General features: G+C 45.8%; 1 protein-coding gene across 1 annotated transcript in view; it reads right to left on the bottom strand.

The window, feature by feature from the left end:
• Nucleotides 1-1800: 1800 nt before the first annotated feature.
• Nucleotides 1801-21524, bottom strand: part of STX8 (syntaxin 8) — a 292938-nt gene continuing 273214 nt past the window's right edge. The window contains exon 8 of the mRNA XM_068263795.1: nucleotides 1801-4236. Within this exon, the coding sequence (XP_068119896.1) occupies nucleotides 4169-4236 (68 nt within the window). The 3' untranslated portion in view covers nucleotides 1801-4168. The remainder of the gene's footprint in view (nucleotides 4237-21524) is intronic.

Here is a 21524-nt window from a genome sequence, read left to right as displayed (position 1 = left end):
TGGCTGCACTTGGGGCTTAGGAGGGGTTAATGACTGCACTGCATACCGTATTGCAGCTATTAACCCTTCCTGTCCCTTAAGAGCAGCCAATACCTCCTCCAGGCCACCAAGTGTTGCAATTATTCACTCCATTTTATGCGGCCCAGTATTTCCCCCCTGCCCCTTTCCTGTTTAATTGGTGTATCCAGGACATTCAGACCTATCCTCAAAGTATCACTTACCACAGGGTAAATTGCTGCAAATGGGAATGTCACTATTAGTACACACATTACTCAGTGTGCTCAGTGTTGCCTGTGACTCGTGTATAAGTCAACCCTTATACTTTTATGAAGTGAATCAGACCTAAATTTCTAGACTTATACTCGAGTATATACAGTAACAGTTATTATAGTCCAAACCGATCCACCAGAATGGGTTGATTTACATGGACGATAGCTGCTGTCTTTTAGCAGGGCATTTTTTCTTGAAAATTGATTATGGGCTGACCCGTTGTTCATTGTTCGTTTCCTAGGACCACGGTCTAGCGTCGGCTGCAGCACTCATAGAGAAGCATGTCATCAGTCTGATCAGGTGATAGAACTGTCAGGCTCTGGTTTGCTGGTCAAGATAATGTGCTACTTCTGCTAAAGCAGGGTCACAACAAAACAGAGCCTTAAAGGACAACCGAGGTGACATGTGACATGATGAGATAGACATGTGTATGTACAGTGCGTAGCACACAAATAACTATGCTGTGCTCATTTTTTTCCTTTCTCTGCCTGAAAGAGTTAAATATCAGGTATGCAAGTGACGGTTTCTGTCCGGGTTGGACTGGGTTAGACTATAGCGTAACCCTCCCTGATAAGAAATTACAGCCATAAACCACTTTCCTGACAGTAAATGGCTTTCTGGAGCAGGAAAGAGATAAAAAGGGTCAATAATTCATAGATTTGAGCTCTGGCATTCTTTAATGAAGGGGTCATTGAGCAGAGGCCATGAAACAGTAAAAAATTAAAAACTAGCTTTAAATGTAAAATAAAACTGTGGGATATCTATAAAAAAAAAAAAAAAAAAAAAGTCATTTTTAGGAGAAGGAGGATGGATACAATTGTTTTTCTCATCAGTTTATTTTCACTTCGGATGTCCTTTAAGGCTTGTATTGACCTCACAATTGTTTGCACAGTTCTTCCAATGACCGGCGATTATTTGAGTTGAGCAACAAACGATCGTTTCTGCGATTTTGCTAGGTGGGTAAAAGGGAATAATTAGACAAGCAAGGCTTTGCAATGCACGGCAATGACACCTGTCACAGCGAATCTTTAAGATCCCCAATGACTCCTGCACAAAGTTCCGCGATTGTTTGAATTCTTGTTTGCCCACATTGTGCTTGTGGCCTCGCATGTTTTTGCAGGCAGAAAGATGGATTGGGGAATCTTTTTTGTTGGGAGGCATCGCAGTGAGGTTTCCCGATTCCTTGTCAAGGAGACTATCGAGCTCACTAACGTCTCCAATTCCCGTCTTAACATAGCCTCCACCTTGTAGCTGAAATGAAGTTGAGGAAACAACAGGAATGGTAAATGTAAGTGGTGACTGTGATGTGTTTTTAGAGGATTGGAACACGAGCAAAGAGAACAAAAAGTTGACCAAACCTATAAAGACAGAAAGAGGAATCCAAGATGAAGATTGGTTAGCAAAGAACCTGGAACAATTTTGTCTTATCTCTAGAGAATGACAAAGAGACCAGAGAAGAAAACTACTTGAGGCATTGAGGGAGTTAATAATGTCAGCCCCAGGAAACGTTATTAGAAAATACCGACAAGCTTTGTAGCGTGAGTGACTTTTATTGTATGTTGTATCCGGTATGCAGAAGTGCTTATAACGTTGGCTACATCTTAAAACACTTCTCTTATAACAATTTCTAAACCCCCCCCCCCCCCCCCCAACATTTTTTTTCAACAGGTTTTTCATATCACTGTGTTAGACGTGTCAGCTGAAGATTGTTGAGAAATATGTGCGAAGGCTTATAAATTGCCGACGATGTGCGTTCCATATGGAAGCACTCACACACCGTGAGCGCTGGGAAAACCACGATTCTACAAATTGCTTTGCGGGTTGAAGGAAGTTCTCTCGGAGCATCCAGTTCTGCACACGGGAGTACGGCCTGTTCCGCAACATCGTAGATTCCAGCCTGATTTGGATGGACTGAGTTTAAAGGAAAAATATGAAAGAAGAAACAAAGAAAACAGCATGGATAAAGTTCTGAGTCATGACAAGACCTTGTCCATCATGGTGATTTCAAGAATGGCTGCAGTGGAATTTCCCCAGAATCCTTTGCATAGCTTGACGGTAATTTGATTGGCAAGTGCTGGTGGTGCGTGTTCAGAGAAGAGGTGGGAGCAGTCTTGACATTCTTTATACTCCATATTATTTCAAATGAAAATGGTTAACTCCTAAAGAATAGCTGTATTTATGTACATAAACAAGTTCATCAAAGTGCACCATAAATATTACTAGTATCTTCATCTAGAATGTTCACGCACAAAAGTCAGTGCTCTGGGCCCTAGTGCCTCCCCAAGCTACAGTGACAATTGTAAATTATAGTGACCTCTAATCCAAGATATCCAGATACAGATACCTCCAATCCACACTGATGGTTGTAAACACAGTGATGTCATCCCTGGACATCTACCTAAAAACGCTAAAAGGCAGAAAGGAGGCAGGGTCTTTGACAATGGAGGCCTATGATTGTGTTGCTGGAATTCCTTCCTTGACTAATGAAAGCCCCACCTCAGCAACCATGAGCCTAAGCTTCCTACCTACCTTCCCGCTTCTTTGGATAGACAAGAAATTACATTACTATTCTCTGCGTAGGCAGGAAATTACATCACTATCCTCTGAGTAGGCAGGAAATTACATCACTATCCTCAGGATAGACAGGAAATTACTTCACTACTCTCAGAGTAGGCATGAAATCACTTAGTAGGCAGGAAATTACTTCACTATTTTCTGGGTAGACAGGAAATGACATCACTATTCTCTGCGTAGACAGGAAATTACATCGATATCCTTGGGGTAGACCGGGAATTACTTTACTTTCCTCAGAGTTGGCAGGAAATTACTTCACTATTCTCTGGGTAGGCAGGACATTACTGTGCTATTCTCTGGGTAGGCAGGAAATTACATCACTATCCTCAGGGAAATCACTTCCCTATTCCCCGAATAAGCAGGAAACCACTTTACTATTCTCTACGTAGGAAGGAAATGACTTCACTATTCTCTGAGTAGGCAGGAAATTACATCATTAATCTATGGGTAGACAGGAAATTACATTGCTAATCTTTGGGTTGAAAGGTGATCACCATTGTTTACAAATGGCAGGATGGTTAGGTGGGCACTAGGTCACAGAGGCCAGATTTCTGTACATCATGGGTGGGAGGTCCAATTAAGATGCACTTGTATAGGGGATAAACATATACCTGCATTTTTGCACGCAACTGCAGTTATCCTTTAAGGGTTATGGGAAACTGAAATACTGTAAGTGGTTTTGTAGCATGTGCTGCACTCCAGTCCAATTTCAGTGTTCCGGTAAGCAATGAAAGGCCCATGAGAGGGGGCAGAGCTGTCTTCAAACGTTCCTAGGTTTCTGAGTTATGTAATAAATTTTCTCTCCAGAAAGAAAAACAATATACAGCAAAAGAGATCCACTTGGTCATTAGAGTGCAGAACAGCTGGTTTCAGGTAACCGCGTGTCACGCAGGTCTGAAAATGGATGGGCGTTGGTCTTGGTGAGTCTGTGGATATTTATACACACTCCGTATATATTATTTTGAAGCGCACTAAGTTATTGCAGCCGCTGGAAGAACAGAGGAGAGCTCGCAGTAACCCATCCATTGCCAGCTCCAGCCGCCTCGTAGGTTACCGGGAGCTGTGCCGGCCTGTAGATAGAAGCAGGGTGAGGACCGAACCAGCGACGTTCAAAGCAAAGCCCTCGCTTCCCACTTCACAAAATCACGTTGTTAGTCATTAGCGTACAAAATTATAACAGTTATGTGCTGATTAGAGATGATTTAAGGTCCTCCGGTGGGTTATGAGATCAGTAAGAGCTGTGAGCAGATAAGGAAATATTCTGCAGGATGTACGTTCTTTGCAGTAAGTCAGATGTTGCAGGTCCCCATTCTTGCTTTGATGGTCACTTGGTTGGCCAGACGGCTACGACAACAATGGCGATGAGCAGCAGGACGATGGTCACCAGCATAGCTGTAGGGAAAAGACAGAAAACAAAGTTCAACATTGCGTTTGTTTTTTCACCACAATTCCAACCAAATACACCCGTAGCACCAAGAAGTCAAATGGGGCCTTAAACTGAAATATAGACCTCTGATGGCCCTCCAGATTTGATCATGAAGGTTCCCCATGAAGTCTCTGCTATGCAGGGCTGTGGAGTCGGAGCAATTTTGGGTACCAGGAGTTGGAGGTTTCATAAACACGTCCTCGGATGATTTTTGTACAGACTCCACAGCGCAGCTGTTGTCACAACACATCCTTATGATTATTATTATTAGGGCTCACCAAATTTGACCTGTTTGCTGTGATCCATAATTTGAAGGTTTCTTAATGAGGACACCCCTTTGGCGCTTATTTATGTGTGTCAAAGATGCTGGCCGGAAATGAAATCAATTAAGGCCATGTACCCCCTATGCAACACGATGCCCGTGTGTTATACAGCAATGCATGGCACCTAGTACAGATCACTCACCTGGCCCCACCCATACCCTCCCTTTACTTCCTTAAATAGACAGGGTCAGCTGTGTTCACAGGAAGAAGATTGGCTCGTCTCCCCTCCCCTCCCAGATTCTCCTGCCTCCTGTGAGTGATCATAGGGTGGGGGGAGGAGTTTGGCCAGCTCACCGACTGACATTCAGTCCAGCCAGATTGCATTGCATCTGACACTAGTGCAGAAAGTCAGTCTTGCAAGTCCAGTCAGCCAGGTAAATTAACAATGCAAAAATGGTTTATGAGAACTGCAAACTCGTAGATTGTACATTTGTATAAATTCTAACTATATGTCTATATGGATTAATAAAAAGGACTTCAGCCTGAACTAGGGTTAATGTTACTGAGCTTTATAACAACACAGGCAATTTTTCTGAAGCAGGAGAACAGAGGTGCCAAAAGGATAAAAGGAAGCTAAATGAGCTTAAAAACCAAGTTATTGGTAAATAGAGGAGGTAGTGGTGGACTTACCTCCTCCAAGTAGACACACAACGACTGTAGTAAAGACAGTCAATATATTTTATTTATGAACTCCAAATATGCAATGCGTTTCGCAGGTTTGATCCCGCTTCATCAGGTAATAACAATGGAGCAATAGCATATGTGGTCAGTAGAAGTGCCAGGCACCAGTCAGCCAGGTAATAAGAAATTAACAATGCAAAAATGGTTTATGAGAACTGCAAACTTGTATATTGTACATTTGTATAAATTCTAAACTATATGGATTAATAAAAAGGACTTCAGCCTGAACTAGGGTTAATGTTACTGAGCTTTATAACAACACAGGCAATTTTTCTGAAGCGGTTTTCAGCCTGACCAGTGTGAGGTAGGAATGGAATAATTTGCATAGCCCCACCCACTTCCGCTCAATGCTCTACAGGTGTTGCTTCTTGTGTCACTGAACTTGCAAAAAAGTTTACAAAGAAATTTGTTGGACTGCAACAAAGATGGAGCATTAATAAGGTATTCATTTTATCATTTTTATTTTTTAGTGTAAGGTAGAAGGTAGAATCTTGAGTGAAACTCAAAACAAAACAAAACAAAACAAAACAGGAGCCTCATACAGTGTAGTTTGCTGGTATGAAGTCAATAAAACTTAACCAATAAAATTGGATACTGACAAAGTCGGACAAACAACCACGAGGTTGGTGTGCTTAATGAACCTCTCCACATACGAGTGCCAATGGTTGTCGTACTCCAGGGACTGGGAAGAGTTAAAACCGGAAAGCTGGATGCCATAAATTGATAAAGGGTGGCGACTTATCTCCTCCGAGCATGACAGGTGTTTGTGCATAAAATATGTTTCTCAAAACACGACAAATGTTTTGTGGACGTAATCCACTTTCCTCAGGTTTAAGAAACGTAGTCAATGCTCAGCAATAGCAGAGCGCCAACTACAAAATGAAATTATCAAGCTCAATTTACAGAGGTCAGATGAACACTCCCCCATCCCCAACTACAAAATTACAGGCACAAGCTCCTCCCCTTTCTCCAAGCAAAGTAAACCAGACAGGACTTTTCCGCTTACTATACTTCTGTCCAAACGGAGAGCTTTCTCAGCATGATGAAAGCATTTGGCTTCCTCAATATAAATCACACCGTACTTTGCAGACTGACGTGGCTATTCTGTGTAAAATGTTTGTCCGTCAAATAGAATTTTAATACAATAAACACGGCTTTCATTTATCACAAGCTATTCTAACAGACTACATGTCTTGTCTTGTAATACTGCGGCCCTGAGAATACTCCCGGGATGGGGGGCAGCCCGTCCTCATGTGGGACAATTAAGAGTGCAAGCTCTGTGACATCCCGCTCTGCTGTGAATGGGTCAATGTTCCCAGCCGGGCACGGTGGAAAACGCGTGGGACTAATTAGTAAGATAAATAAATATGAGAATTGCTCTTTCCGAGGGCACAAGGCCAACAAGACGGCCTGCGGAGCACAACAGGTGCCGGGAGTGACATTGTCCATTATTAATCAGGAGGTTTGTGATGAGCCACAAATTCCCTCCGCCACGGCGAGAAATTTCCCGGCCCGGCCTGTTGTGATTAAGCGCTCTGTTACCAAGATTCCACGGCCAATAAAGCTGAGCTTCTGGGAAACTGCAGGTCCTGAAGACGTCTGCGCTGCTTAACCCAGAACATTTCCAACAGGAACGCTAATGGTGGACAAACAGGATGGGGGCTCAAGGGGACCTGTCACACCATGACATGTGACCGACTAACAACGATATGAGCCATACCTGCTTGTACAAATCACAGATTCACCTGCCCTCTACAACACAGCAGTATGGGTGCTGTTCTCACAGTGACCAAACTTGGTAAAGAACCCATAAGATACAAGGACCACCAATCCTACAAATAATTTACCAAGGCAAGTCCTCAAATAAGATATTGGTTTCCATGCTGCAGGCCTTAAAGAACAAGCGACACCCATGCTAACCTAGAAATAAAAAAACACATATATAAGTAGATAAATACTACTTCTACTTACATAACAGATGTATTGTGCTATCCACGTAATGATTCCTGTGAATTTTATAAAGGAAAAGCAGAAAATCCTATTCTAGGCAGTGGCCATCTTGCCAAGCTAATGCTGTCATCATATCCTCCCTGACTCTTGTTTCTCCCCCTCCCTTCTCTTGCTCATTGTGTATTCATTAGTTGCTCTCCTCCCAGAGTCTTCAGACACTCCCACTGAGGTGTATACTAACAACTGCACTGTCTTATCCTCCAATTACTTAGTCACCTCAGCCTTGCTTGTAAACACAAGTAATCAGAGGGTGTTTCTGATAAGCAGCTAGACAGGGAAATAAATGGAAGAGGAGGAATATATTACAGATAAAAAGAACTCCCAGCATAAAACTCTTTGGCACCGTTTGGCACTAGGGCCAGTGCTCCTAAAGTATGTGATAACTCCAAACCATAACAGCAGAAAAAGTTTTGCAAGTTTTGAATGCAGGATTAGCATCTTTATCACTTAATACACTCAGACCAGTTGCTGTTGAAATTTGATTTTTATGGTGACAATACCGCCTTAAACTGGCCCATAAAAGAAGTCTAAAGTTAAAAAAATGAACTTTCCTGGGGCTTCTTGCAGCCCTCCTGCAGTCATCTTTAGCCCACACCGCCCTTCCGAGACCCTCCGGCCAGCAGCGGCGACTGCACATGCGCAGAATGCTCCCAGCAACAAAAGCATGATCAGGGTACACGCGGCTGGGGGCCTCCGACTGGCAAGCTTTTAGGGGGTCTCTGCTGCTTGCTGGAGGGTCGCAGAAGGACTGCGCAGGCACAGGATGACTACAGGGGGCTGCAAGGCGCCCCAGGTAAGTTTATTTTTTATCTAGTCTTAACACTTTAAGATGTCCATTAACAATCCAATTAACCGTCTGATCCGATTGTTGCAATAGATCGGGAACAACCGTTGGGGCTCAACAATAGAGGGGGAAATAATCAGACTTAAAGTGAACCCGAGGTGAGAGTGATATGGAGGTTGCCATATTTATTTCCTTTTAAGCAATACCAGCTGCCTGGCTATCCTGCTGATCCTCTGCATCTAACACTTTTAGCCATAGCCCCTGAACAAGCATGCAGCAGGTCAGATGTTACTGACAAAATTGTCAGAACAGACAAGATTAGCAGCATGCTTGTTTCTGGTGTGATTCAGACACTACTGCAGCTAAATAGGGCTGCCAGGCAACTGGTATGGTTTAAAAGGAAATAAATATGGCAGCCCCCTTATCCCTCTCACCTCGAGAATTGTTCCAAAATAATTTGGATCGACAGAAATATTGATAGAACGATTGTTCGATGTTGATCAGCACCTAACAATGTCCAATCAATCATACGGCAATTTGTTTAGGAGACTGTACCGTTAATGTGTACCTTCACTCACAGCCATGGCCCTCAGGTGGATTTCTAAACACTTGAGATCATCTTCAGTGAAAACAAAGTGTAAAAAATTAGCTGTACACAATAGTTCTCCCAGTTGTTGCTATCAGTGTCGGGCGGAAGCTCCCCGGTGTCGGGAGGAATCCTGTTAACTTTTGACTTTAAAGAGGCACTATGGCAAAAAAATTTAAAATATGTGCAAACATATACAAATAAGAAGTACACTTTTTCCAGAGTAAAATGAGCCATAAATTTCTTTTCTCCTATGTTGCTGTCACTTACAGTAGGTAGTAGAAATCTGACAGAAGAAGTGACAGGTTTGAGACTAGTCCATCTCTTCAAAGGGGATTCTCAGCAAGGCTTTTATTATTTATAAAGATATTCCCTAAAAAGTATTTAAATAATGATGCTGGCCAGCTTCCCTGCTCACCACACAGTTTTTGGCAGTTGGACTGAGCAACTGCCATTCACTAAGTGCTTTTGAAAATAAATAAATCCCTGAGAATTCTTTATGAAGAAATGGACTAGTCCAAAACCTGTCACTTATGTCAGATTTCTACTACCTACAGTAAGTGACAGCAACATAGGAGAAAAGTAATGTATGGCTCGAATTACTCTGGAAAAAGCGTACTTCTTATTTGTATGTTTGCACATATTTTAAGTTTTTCCCCATAGTGCCCCTTTAAGGATAGCTTTACTGACCAGTAAGTAGTGGAGATCACCTGCCTGACCAGCGTTTCTCACGGTAACCTCTGGGCGTGTACTTTATCATCGTAGGACCGTTTTCTGTTGCTCGCGTTTATTGTAGGGCTGTGTTGCCTGGTCTGGCGGCCCCTCCACACCTGCAGAATGTTGTTGGAGTTATGGGCAGCTTATAATGTCACATTCTCATATCCGGGATGGAGGAGAGTCACCCGGCCTGGAAAAAGCCGTCAGGAGGGGATTTGGGGGCGGACGGAACCCTCGCTGAATATTTCAAGGCTCACTTCAGTGGAAAAAGAGAAGGAATGAAAGATTAATAGGGACAGACAGGCGATGTGAGGGCTCACGGTGGAAATGAGAGTAACACATGGCGCTTCTCAATCTGGACAAAATGAGGTTTCCGTGCCGAGCATCCTAGTGTTGTCCCCCGGCTCAGAAGTGGCCATTAACCCTTCACGACACACCAGGGCTTCTCTGCTGCATGGTAGCAAGAGTTATCTGTCCAATCAAGTCTGAGAAGTGACACTATAGCATTAGCTCCATCAGCACAAGGTAAGCAATATGTGATGTCAGGCAAGAGATCAACAGAGAGAGCAAGCAGAATAAGGCGGGGAGGAGCAAAGAGGGTGAGGCAGGGGAGGAGCACAGAGTATGAGAGGGTGAGGCAGGGTAGGAGCAGAGAGGCTGAGCAGAGTAAGGCAGGGGAGGAGCAGAGAGGATGAGCAGGGTCAGGCAGGGGAGGAGCAGAGAGGATGAGCAGGGTGAGGCAGGGGAGGAGCAAAGATGATAAGCAGAGTAAGGCAGGGGAGGAGCAGAGAGGATAAGCAGAGTAAGGCAGGGGAGGAGCAGAGAGGCTGAGCAGAGTAAGAGCAGAGAGGCTGGGCAGAGTAAGGCAGGGGAGGAGCAGAGAGGATAAGCAGAGTAAGGCAGGGGAGGAGCAGAGAGGATGAGCAGGGTGAGGCAGGGGAGGAGCAGAGAGGATGTGCAGGGTGAGGCAGGGGAGGAGCAGAGAGGATAAGCAGAGTAAGGCAGGGGAGGAGCAGAGAGGATAAGCAGAGTAAGGCAGGGGAGGAGCAGAGAGGCTGAGCAGAGTAAGGCAGGGGAGGAGCAGAGAGGCTGGGCAGAGTAAGGCAGGAGAGGAGCAGAGAGGCTGGGCAGAGTAAGGCAGGGGAGGAGCAGAGAGGATGAGCAGGGTGAGGCAGGGGAGGAGCAGAGAGGCTGAGCAGGGTGAGGCAGGGGAGGAGCAGAGAGGCTGGGCAGAGAAAGGCAGGAGAGGAGCAGAGAGGCTGAGTAGAGTAAGGCAGGGTAGGAGCAGAGAGGATGAGCAGAGTGAGGCAGGAGAGGAGCAGAGAGGCTGAGCAGAGTAAAGCAGGGGAGGAGCAGAGAGTATGAGCAGGGTAAGGCAGGGGAGGAGCAGAGAGACTAAGCAGGGTGAGGCAGGGGAGGAGCAGAGAGGATAAGCAGAGTAAGGCAGGGGAGGAGCAGAGAGGCTGAGCAAAATAAGACAGGGGAGGAGCAGAGAGGATGAGCAGAGTAAGGGAAGAGAGGAGCAAAGAGGCTGCGCAGAGTAAGGCAGAGAAGGAGCAGAGAGGCTGATCAGAGTAAGGCAGGGGAGGAGCAGAGAGGATAAGCAGGGTGAGGCAGGGGAGGAGCAGAGAGGCTGAGCAGGGTGAGGCAGGGGAGGAGCAAAGAGGCTGAGCAGGGAGAGGCAGGAGAGGAGCAGAGAGGCTGAGCAGAGTAAGGCAGGGTAGGAGCAGAGAGGCTGAGCAGGGTGAGGCCAGAGAGGCTGAGCAAAGTAAGAAAGGGGAGGAGTAGAGAGGCTGAGCAGGGTGAGGCAGGGTAGGAGCAGAGAGGCTGGGCAGGGTGAGGCAGGAGAGGAGCAGAGAGGCTGAGCAGGGTGAGGCAGGGGAGGAGCAGAGAGGATGAGCAGGGTGAGGCAGGGGAGGAGCAGAGAGGATAAGCAGAGTAAGGCAGGGGAGGAGCACAGAGGATAAGCAGAGTAAGGCAGGGGAGGAGCAGAGAGGATAAGTAGAGTAAGGCATAGTAGGAGCAGAGAGGATGAGCAGGGTGAGGCAGGGGAGGAGCAGAGAGGATAAGCAGAGTAAGGCAGGGTAGGAGCAGAGAGGATAAGTGGAGTAAGGCAGGGGAGGAGCAGTGAGGATGAGCAGGGTGAGGCAGGGGAGGAGCATAGAGGCTGAGCAGAGTAAGGTGGGAGAAGCATAGCGGATGAGCAGGGTGAGGCAAGGTAGGAGCAGAGAGGCTGAGCAAAGTAAGGCATAGTAGGATCAGAGAGGATGAGCAGGTTGAGACAGGGTAGGAGCAGAGAGGATGAGCAGGGTAAGACAGGGTAGGAGCAAAGAGGATAAGCAGAGTAAGGCAGGGGAGGAGCAGAAAGGATAAGCAGAGTAAGGCAGGGGAGGAGCAGAGAGGATAAGTAGAGTAAGGCAGGGGAGGAGCAGAGAGGATAAGTAGAGTAAGGCATAGTAGGAGCAGAGAGGATGAGCAGGGTGAGGCAGGGGAGGTGCAGAGAGGATAAGCAGAGTAAGGCAGGGTAGGAGCAGAGAGGATAAGTGGAGTAAGGCAGGGGAGGAGCAGTGAGGATGAGCAGGGTGAGGCAGGGGAGGAGCATAGAGGCTGAGCAGAGTAAGGTGGGGAGGAGCATAGCGGATGAGCAGGGTGAGGCAAGGTAGGAGCAGAGAGGCTGAGCAAAGTAAGGCATAGTAGGATCAGAGAGGATGAGCAGGTTGAGACAGGGTAGGAGCAGAGAGGATGAGCAGGGTGAGGCAGGGGAGGAGCAGAGAGGATAAGCAGAGTAAGGCAGGGGAGGAGCAGAGAGGATAAGTAGAGTAAGGCATAGTAGGAGCAGAGAGGATGAGCAGGGTGATGCAGGGGAGGAGCAGAGAGGATAAGCAGAGTAAGGCAGGGGAGGAGCAGAGAGGATAAGCAGAGTAAGGCAGGGTAGGAGCAGAGAGGATAAGTGGAGTAAGGCAGGGGAGGAGCAGTGAGGATGAGCAGGGTGAGGCAGGGGAGGAGCATAGAGGCTGAGCAGAGTAAGGTGGGGAGGAGCATAGCGAATGAGCAGGGTGAGGCAAGGTAGGAGCAGAGAGGCTGAGCAAAGTAAGGCATAGTAGGATCAGAGAGGATGAGCAGGTTGAGACAGGGTAGGAGCAGAGGATGAGCAGGGTGAGACAGGGTAGGAGCAAAGAGGATACGCAGAGTAAGGCAGGGGAGGAGCAGAGGTGATGAGCAGGGTGAGGCAGGGGAGGAGCAGAGAGGATAAGCAGAGTAAGGCAGGGGAGGAGCAGAGAGGATGAGCAGGGTGGAGTAGGGTAGGTGTATGTCAGGCAGGGGAAGATCAGAGGCTGAGCAGGGTAAAGCAGGGAAGGAGCAGGTCAGGCTGGAAAGAGCAAAGGGATGAGAAGGGTCAGGCAGGGGAGGAACTGGTCAGGTAGGGGAGGGGCATAGAAGCTGAGCAGGGTCAGGCAGGAGAGAAGCTGAGTAGGGTCAGGCAGGGGAGGAGCAGATAGGCTGAGCATGGCTAAGCAGGGGAGGAGCAGAGATGCTGAGCAGGGTCAGAGCAGAAAGGCTGGTTATGATCAATCAGGGAGGAGCAAAGAGACTGAGCAGGGTCAGGCAGAGGAGGAACAGAGAGGCTGAGCAGAGTCAACTAGGAGAGGAACTGATCAGTATCAGACAGAGGATTAGAGAGGCTCAGCAAAGTCAGGAAGAGAAGGAGCAGAAAGGTTCAGAAGGGTCAGGAAGGGAGGAGCAGAAAACCTGAGCAGGGAATGAGCAGAGAGGTTAAATAGGGAAGGGGAAGAGAGGCAGAGAAAGGTCAGGAAGTGAGGAGCAGAGAGGATGAGAAAGGTCAGGAAGTGAGGAGCAGAGAGGCTGAGAAAGGTCAGGAAGGGAGGAGTAAAGAAGCTGAGCAGGGCGAGGCAGGGTGGAGCAGAGAGGCTGAGCAGGGTGAGGCAGGGTAGAGCAGAGAGGCTGAGCAGGGTAAGGCAGGGAGGAACAGTGGCTGAGCAGGGGAGGAGCAGAGAGGCTGAGCAGGGTGGAGCAGAGAGGCAGAGCAGGGTGAGGCAGGGTGGAGCAGAGAGGCTGAGCAGGGTGAGGCAGGGTGGAGCAGAGAGGCTGAGCAGGGTGAGGCAGGGAGGAACAGAGAGGCTGAGCAGGGTAAGGCAGGAAGGAACAGTGGCTGAGCAGGGGAGGAGCAGAGAGGCTGAGCAGCATGCGGCAGGGCAGGAGTGGGTCAGGGGGAGGGCAGGTGAGTGTAGCTATGTAATGGCTTGTAGTGAAGGGGGGGGAGAGCTGGAATGAAGACAGATGTAGGAAGGAGGGAAGGACAGCTGTTTGTATGGAAAGAGGCCGCTCAGTTTTTTATTTAAAAAAAAAAAAAGAGATATCAAGCAGGTCATAAATGTCTCGGCGTGGCAGCGAGGAATGAGGTACGGCGCTCGGATATTACAATCTAATTGCAGAAACAAAAGGTGTGTGACGTGTGTGGCTCTCCGCAAATCCAGCCATAAATAAGACATTATTGCTTCTGGGAAACACAATCCTCTGCAATCTCTCCCCGAACCATTGTAACCCTGCCAAGAGATTAATAACCAGCCGGTCCTTCCCTTCAGGAGTCAGATAAATTCACGCCAACTCCAAAACCACCACCACGGGCCAGAAAAGACTGTAAGCTCTTGAGACTAGAGACCCTCGTTTTTTTTCCCTCCGGTTCCTTAATCCCATGTGAACTCGCTTCCCGGTATAAAGTTTGTTTGATTGTCTCGGAGGCGCACCATGGCAACCTTAACCCTCATGCCGCTAGACAGGCCTCCGGCAACAAAAAGCCCGCGGCTCCAGCTTATGGAAAATATCAGGATAACGACGGCTCTAAAGTGTACAAGGGCTTTCTCATGTGCGCACAAAAGCAACGATTGTCATCTGTCACCGTGAGATTCGGGGCCTTGTCTTTCTGGTATGGTGGTATTTACACTGCCAGCTTTCCCGGCGCTCTGTGAGGCTGAGAACCTGTTTGAAATGCTGGCATCCATTCAAGTGGCGTGTGAAAAAAAAAAAAAAAAGTCATAAATATGTCTTCTAGCGACAGGGCCTCTTGTGTGTCCCCAGCCGGGCAGCACAAGGCCACGGTGCTCCGTCGCGGCTGCGGCCTGATTTACCGTGAAGGAGAGCTGTGAAGTGCCCTGCTGCCGGAGTGTGCGGAATATGGTATCAATTAAAGGGGCTGCACTAACAGCACTTTAATAAAGAGGGACAATAATGGGGGAAAGGGTGATTTGTCCCTCTCTTTTCCCCCACCGCCTCGATACGCATGGCCTAATCCGATATATACGGCATGTGGATTGGTTGTATGTATAAAAGCCTAAAGACATAAAGAAAATACTTTTGAAAAAAAAAATATTTAAAGAGGCCCTGTAGTGATATATATTAGGCAGCACGGTGGCGTAGTGGTTAGCGCTCTCGCCTTGCAACGCTGGGTCCCCGGTTCGAATCCCAGCCAGGTCAACATCTGCAAGAAGTTTGTATGTTCTCCCCGTGTCTGCGTGGGTTTCCTCAGGGTACTCCGGTTTCCTCCAACATCCCAAAAACATACAGATAAGTTAATTGGCTTCCCGCCTAAAAAAAAAAAAAAAAAATGTCCCTAGACTACAATACATACACTACACAATATAGACATATGACTATGGCAGGGACTAGATTGTGAGCTCCTTCGAGGGACAGTTAGTGACAAGACAATATACTCTGTACAGCGCTGCGGAAGAGGTCGGTGATGTATAAATACTAAATAATAATAATTAGAATGCCAATTACCATCTTCATGTAGTCCAAGTGGGGTGGGGGGAGGATTTTAAGGGTTAGGCGATACCATGGGGAAGAGGGTTAGGGTTAGCTAGGTTAGCCTTTGATAGGTTTAGTCATAGTAAAACATTGGTAAAGATTACCGGAATTCAGTAGTGGAATATTCTACTAGTTGCAATCCGATGCAACCTTTTGTCCCGGTGTTTTGTTTTTTTTTTGTTTTTTTTTTCATCATGTATGCGTAGGATAGAATGTAAATTCATTGATTTTTAAGTAGACCCAAGCTATTTTTTCATAGATTTCAATCGTTTTTTCAACACCTGTGTACGTTAACATTGGTCAGATTTTTCATAAAAGTTACACTAAATACACTCAAAATCGAGACTAAAAATAGTATGTGGCCATCTTTATGCTAATTTTGAGGAGAAGATCACTAACCAACCAGTATATGTTTGGGATGTAGAAGAATCCCAACTCAGATACATTATACAAACTCCATGCAGATAAGTGTCCTGATTGAGGCATAAGTTCGGGATTGTAGTGCTGCTGGGAAGGGAGAGAACAGCCAGTTAGCTGCTTAGCGAATGCTATTTTCAGAATGTCTGCCAGTGCCAAATGTTAATCAGACCTACTGTACACATCTTCCCCAGCTCAGGACCACAGCAATTTTTTAGACTGAGAGGTCCTCTCAAACCCCTCCCCCCTCCAAGGGCCCCGATGCGGTCGCAACGTCTGCATCCCCTATTCCACTGCTTGGTATCAACTTCAACCCCCTTCCACCAAACCTGTAGATTGAAAGCTCAGCACAAGGAAACGTCTCAGAGCTGCTTCCATCCAACGTAAAGGACAATTCGGACCACCAGCTCGCTTTCTGAAAAGGGGCGAATATTTAATCCCGGAAGGTCTTTTCCAGACATTAATCCTAAAAGAGGGAGCTTGTTTGTTTCAAGGCTGTCAGATCAAAAATCCTGCAGTGAGTTAATCTGCCTGGTTAACTCCCAGGGCCTGCGCAGCGCACGCCTTGTACGGGGTACAGGGGGCTGTCATGTAACAGAGGCACTACAAGGCTTCTAAGCAGGGTAATAATGGCACATGTTGGTAAAGAGGATATGAGCCAAGTGTTACTTCCGACATTCTCGCCACCCCTCCCCCCCATTGGCGCAAGGAACGGTCAACAAGATGCAAATAATTTTGAGTTGATGCAGCACTTTGCAAATTTTGTATGTACATTTATGCAGCTTGAAAATGAACCAATCAAATCCTGCGGGGGTAAAATTTGATTGGTCCATTTTCAAGCTGCATAAATGTGCATGCAAAATTTGAATAATCATGCATCAACTCAAAATTATTTGCCTCTCACTGACCATCGCTAATTGGCAGGTGTCTAAAAAAAAGCGCACGACCCTCGTGACCCCAGGATGGCAAGCCCAGGCATGGCCAACACAAGTGAATGAGAATGATGGGCCAACCCCACTCCCCGACCCCGGAGTTCTGCATTACAGACTTCACCGCCAGCGTTTTGTACACACCACAAACACAACCTTGTGCCGGTAACATTCAGAGTCTCCTAACGTGTGTTACAAAGTGGCTTTTTCCAGAGAGAATCAGTCAATCCACTGAGGTATTTGCAATAATTCAGGTTTAAAGAGACTCTGTAACAAAATTTTCAGCCTTATTTCTTCTATCCTATACATTCCTATACCTGTTCTAATGTGGTCTGTCTTACTGCAGCCTTTCCTAGTTGCACAGTGGCTGTATTATCTCTGTTATATAATCTAATCTTCTTTCCTCTGATGGCTTTGTCGGGCGCAGGCACTCAGGCAAGAATGTGCTGCTCTGTTTGTGATAGGATAGAAGCTATACACACCCTCTCCACGCCCCCTGCAGGCTCTGTGTGAGTCACAGACTGAGCTCCTGTCAGCCTATCACAAGCTGGTTAGCAGCCATGTCTTTTGTTTGTAAACACTGCCGAAAACTGGCAATTACAAGCCAGGATTGCAGCAGGGAGTGGCAGAAACAGCACAGAGGGGCCCAGGAGAACATAATGAATAGAATGGTATGCTTTTTATTGTAAACATTTTAGAGTACAGATTCTCACAATGCACCACTGCTGAATATGCAAATATGAATATGCAAATTATCTCTTTATGTCCCTGAAGCCAGGCTTACATGCAGAACTGCTGGTGAATAGCAAGCCTATAGCTTGATTCTGGCTTGCTGGTCCTCCTCAGTGCATGGCAGGGATTGAAATCGCTCAATATATGATATATACCCCTCCTTTCCCCAATGATCTATTGAAAGCGGACCCAAACCAAACATTTTTTTTAATTCAAAACATTTAGTTGCATTACTCTGACACATACAAAGATAAATAAACACTCCTTTAAGCCTATGAGCATTTCGGTGCATGCTTTTCACCCTTCTCTTTTCATAACTAGGGTTATACAGGTGGCAGTCATTAGCAATTCCTCCTTTGCTGGACACCTCCTACTCCACCAGCGTGCCGGATTCTGTCCCGGCAATATGAAAGGAAGGGAGGGGTTCCTCCAATAAATGTAAAATATTTTATATTTGTCATCATGCAGCTGAAAAAAGGCTGCTATTTATTATTATAATGTAGAAAATAGATTTTATTTCTGAAATTTTGTATTTTTAATTTGGGTCCACTTTAAAGTGAATGGGAAGCCGTATAAAAAAAAAAGTCAGATACTCACCTAAGGAGAGGGAGGCTCTGGTTCCCATAGAGCATTCCCTCTCCTCTCCCGGTCCCGCTGTTGTCCTGGCCCCCTCGTAGCGGTATTCAGCTGTTTCAGTCAAATACCGCTGTCTCCCGGCCGAAGGGAGGCTTCAGAAATGCTTCGGGAGCCCGAGTGCTCGGACTGTATCACATTTTCATCGAATATCTCCTGGTACTGAAGAGAATTCATGGTACCTTGCACACGCTGAAGCTTCCCTGTACCTGCAGAAGCAAAACAGCCCCAAAGCATGATGGACCCTCCCGCCATGCTTCACAGTAGGCAAGGTGTTCTTTTCTTCATAGGCCTTGTTCTTCCTCCTCCAAACATAGCGCTGATCCAAGGGCCCAAACAGTTCTAATTTTGTTTCATCAGTCCACAGAACACTATCCCAAAACTTTTGTGGTTTGTCCACATGACTTTTGGCATACTGCAGTCGACTCTTCTTATTCTTTGGAGACAGCAAGGGGGTGCGCCTCGGAGTTCTGGCATGGAGGCCTTCATTACGCAGTGTGCGCCTTATTGTCTGAGCTGAAACTTCAGTACCCGCATCTGACAAATCTTTTTTCAGTTCCTCAGCAGTCAGACGGGGACTTTTCTCCACTTTGCGCTTCAGGTAGAGCACAGCAGTCAAAGTCAGCATCTTCTTTTTGCCACAACCAGGTAGCATTTCAACAGTGCCCTTTGCCTTGAATTTGTGAATGATGCTTCCTATGGTGTCTCTATCTTTGCAATCTTCTTATAGCCATTGCCCTTCCTGTGAAGAAAAATCACCACTTCTCGTCTTCACCATGATTGTAAACACACCAGTAAATGTCTACAAGAAGCTGAGTATCACAGTCATTTTAAATCTGCCTAATTGGTGCTTATTATGCTTGATTGCTGCTCGTTAACATGCACAGGAAAACACTTGAATGAACCTCTGTTCTTAAGAGTGGTAGTCTTTAAGGGGTTGAATAATTGTGTCAATGAAGAAATCACACAAAAAAAATTAATACTGTATTACAAAAACAACTGATGTCATTTTAGTTGCATTTGGTTCTTTAAAAAGCCCTTGTAAGATTTCATTCTGAGCACAATTACAAATGTACACTAAATTCCCTAAAACCCTTTACAGCATTGGGGGTTGAATAATTTTGAACACAATTGTACTTCCTGTATGTCATGTGACATACAGTAAGTATGCCGTACACAAGAGCTGGAAGACAGCGATAAAGGACGGACAGAGTTGGACTCATGCAGAAAGTACGTCCAGCACTGCGGACCACGCGCGCCGGGACTCGGGGGAAGTTCCCCTATGCGGAAATGACGTAATTGCGGAAATTGACACTTTGACGATTCCGAAATCGTGATCTTGGTGATCGCGATTTTGATTTATTGTTCAGGCCTAAAACCCAGCCTCATGAGTACAGATCCACTTCACTGAAGACCTAACGTGGCCACACACCATACAATTTTTTTTTAGATTTCTTTTCAATCCAAGGATCACAATCAATTTTTCTGATTGATTGTAACGTGTGAAAAATCTGACCAATGTAACACACACACACACACACACACACACACACACACACACACACGTGTTAAATTTTTCCCCAATTATGAAAGACATTTTTGGGAAAAACTGTGAACCGACTTATATAGAATAAAAACCGGAAATCCACTCAGAATTTTTTGCTCGAATAAAAAAAAAAAAAAAAAGCTTTCATTTTTCGGGAAATCCAATTGATCATTTTTTATCGAATTGCCGTCAAATTGGATCATTTTATTGTATCGTCTGTGGCCACCTTTATGGTGCATACATACGTTTCAATTTTGATTGGACAATCACTAGCCAATTTTACCAGCTCTATGTAGTATGAGGGCCAATGCTATGGACAGATTGTGTAGGTAAGCTCTCATACTACATGGAGGTGGTAGTAGAATTTCCCAATCATTGGCCAATCAAAATTGGAAGTGTGTAGCAGGAGATGGAGAGAGGACAGGGAAGGCTCTATGACCTTTTGCTTCGACCTCCCAGATCTTATTGGAAATACAATTGTTAACTAAAAATCACACCATCACAGGGCGCCTTTACTGAGCAACGAACAATATAATATTGAAGGGGGAGGGGATACCCAAACACTAGGGAGGGTCAATAAGATGCTAATATTTCCAGCTTGCATGCAAATTCTATGCAGCTAGAAAACGGGCAAATCAAATTTACTTCCTGACAAATCTGACTGGCTCAATCCTAATCTGCATACGATTTGCATGAACTACGCATGCAAGTCAGGATTAATAGCATTTCATTGAACATCTCTATCAGACACCATATACACCTCCAGACAGCGCTCCAAGGAAAAAACTTCAAGCCAGCTGATTTATCATCACCTCCACCAGTATCACCCTATGGAATTCTCACTCACCAACGGTGATGGGCCAGTATCACAGTGGCCTTGCAGCACTTTTGGGGCATTACCAGGTTCCCCGCACCTTATGGCAGTACTTCTCCACTTGTATCCGTTCCTTGAAGTGTATTACTTTAGATCACCACAAAAAACACATTGCCCCCAAGATGTACCTCAACGTCAATAGAGAGACTATCATTGCGCAACACTTTTTAAAACCCAATTAGCTTTATTAAAAACATTGCACTCACGTGGTTTAGCATTAAGTGACAGCCTGTGGAGTTTTACAGGGAAACGGGCTCCACCCCGTGCGGTCTCCCGGGCTGACCGCCGTGTGTGTTGGTTCCCAAGCCTCGTATTCGGCCGCTGCCCCGCTACACTGTCCTTCGCTCCACGCTATCCGACTTCCGGGTATGGCTCCTCCCTACCGGTTTCGTCACAGCGTGACTCATTCAGGGGATGGAGCCATACCAAGCAACCCTATCTTTTATGCGCGCAGTCACCTCCCCCTGTGGGCACACCCCTTAGTGATGTCTTGCGTTCCGGAGCCCGGGAGGACGTGGTTTTGCCTGCTTCCGCATATACAAACATTTACTTCTTACAAATACAATTCTTTATATTAAAAACCAATCCTGTCATTTCCACTTATCATTTCTATAATCTCACATCTATGCTTCCTATAATTCAAAAAATATCATCATGATTTTAAAACATATTGTTTCACAGCCTAAGTTAAAAACATATATGTATGCGCACAGCCTCATTATTATCCAGAAAATGTTATTCTATATTACTATTGGCCCCACCATTGTTCTCCTGATTTTTTGTACGATTAATTTAGTTATCATTCACCAATCTCATACCTTCTCATATATAGGACCCCATAAGCACCATACCTTCTTAAACCCCCTATGCATACAAAAGTATTAGTTTTTTAGAAAGTTGTTTCCCCTCTATTATCATATCAACTATCATCTATAAAGCAATTTAAATCCACCTCCACATTGAGGCCTTTGGGATACAAAGTTTCCATGTAGAAGATCCACTGGGTCTCCTTTCTTGAAATGGTCCTAATTCTATTACCTCCCCTCCAGGGAATATTAATCTTTTCTATAGCACAAAAAGAGAGGGACTTTGGGTCACAGTCGTGCATCCCAGCAAAATGCTCGGGTACACTATGTCCCTTCATTCCCCTTCGAATGTTTCTAATGTGTTCCCCCACCCTCTCGGTGAGGGATCTT

The sequence above is a fragment of the Hyperolius riggenbachi genome, chromosome 12, assembly GCF_040937935.1.
Source record: "Hyperolius riggenbachi isolate aHypRig1 chromosome 12, aHypRig1.pri, whole genome shotgun sequence".
Classification (NCBI taxonomy): domain Eukaryota; kingdom Metazoa; phylum Chordata; class Amphibia; order Anura; family Hyperoliidae; genus Hyperolius; species Hyperolius riggenbachi.
The sequence above is the reverse complement of the archived record's forward strand: the minus strand, read 5'-3'. Positions and strand labels throughout refer to the sequence as shown.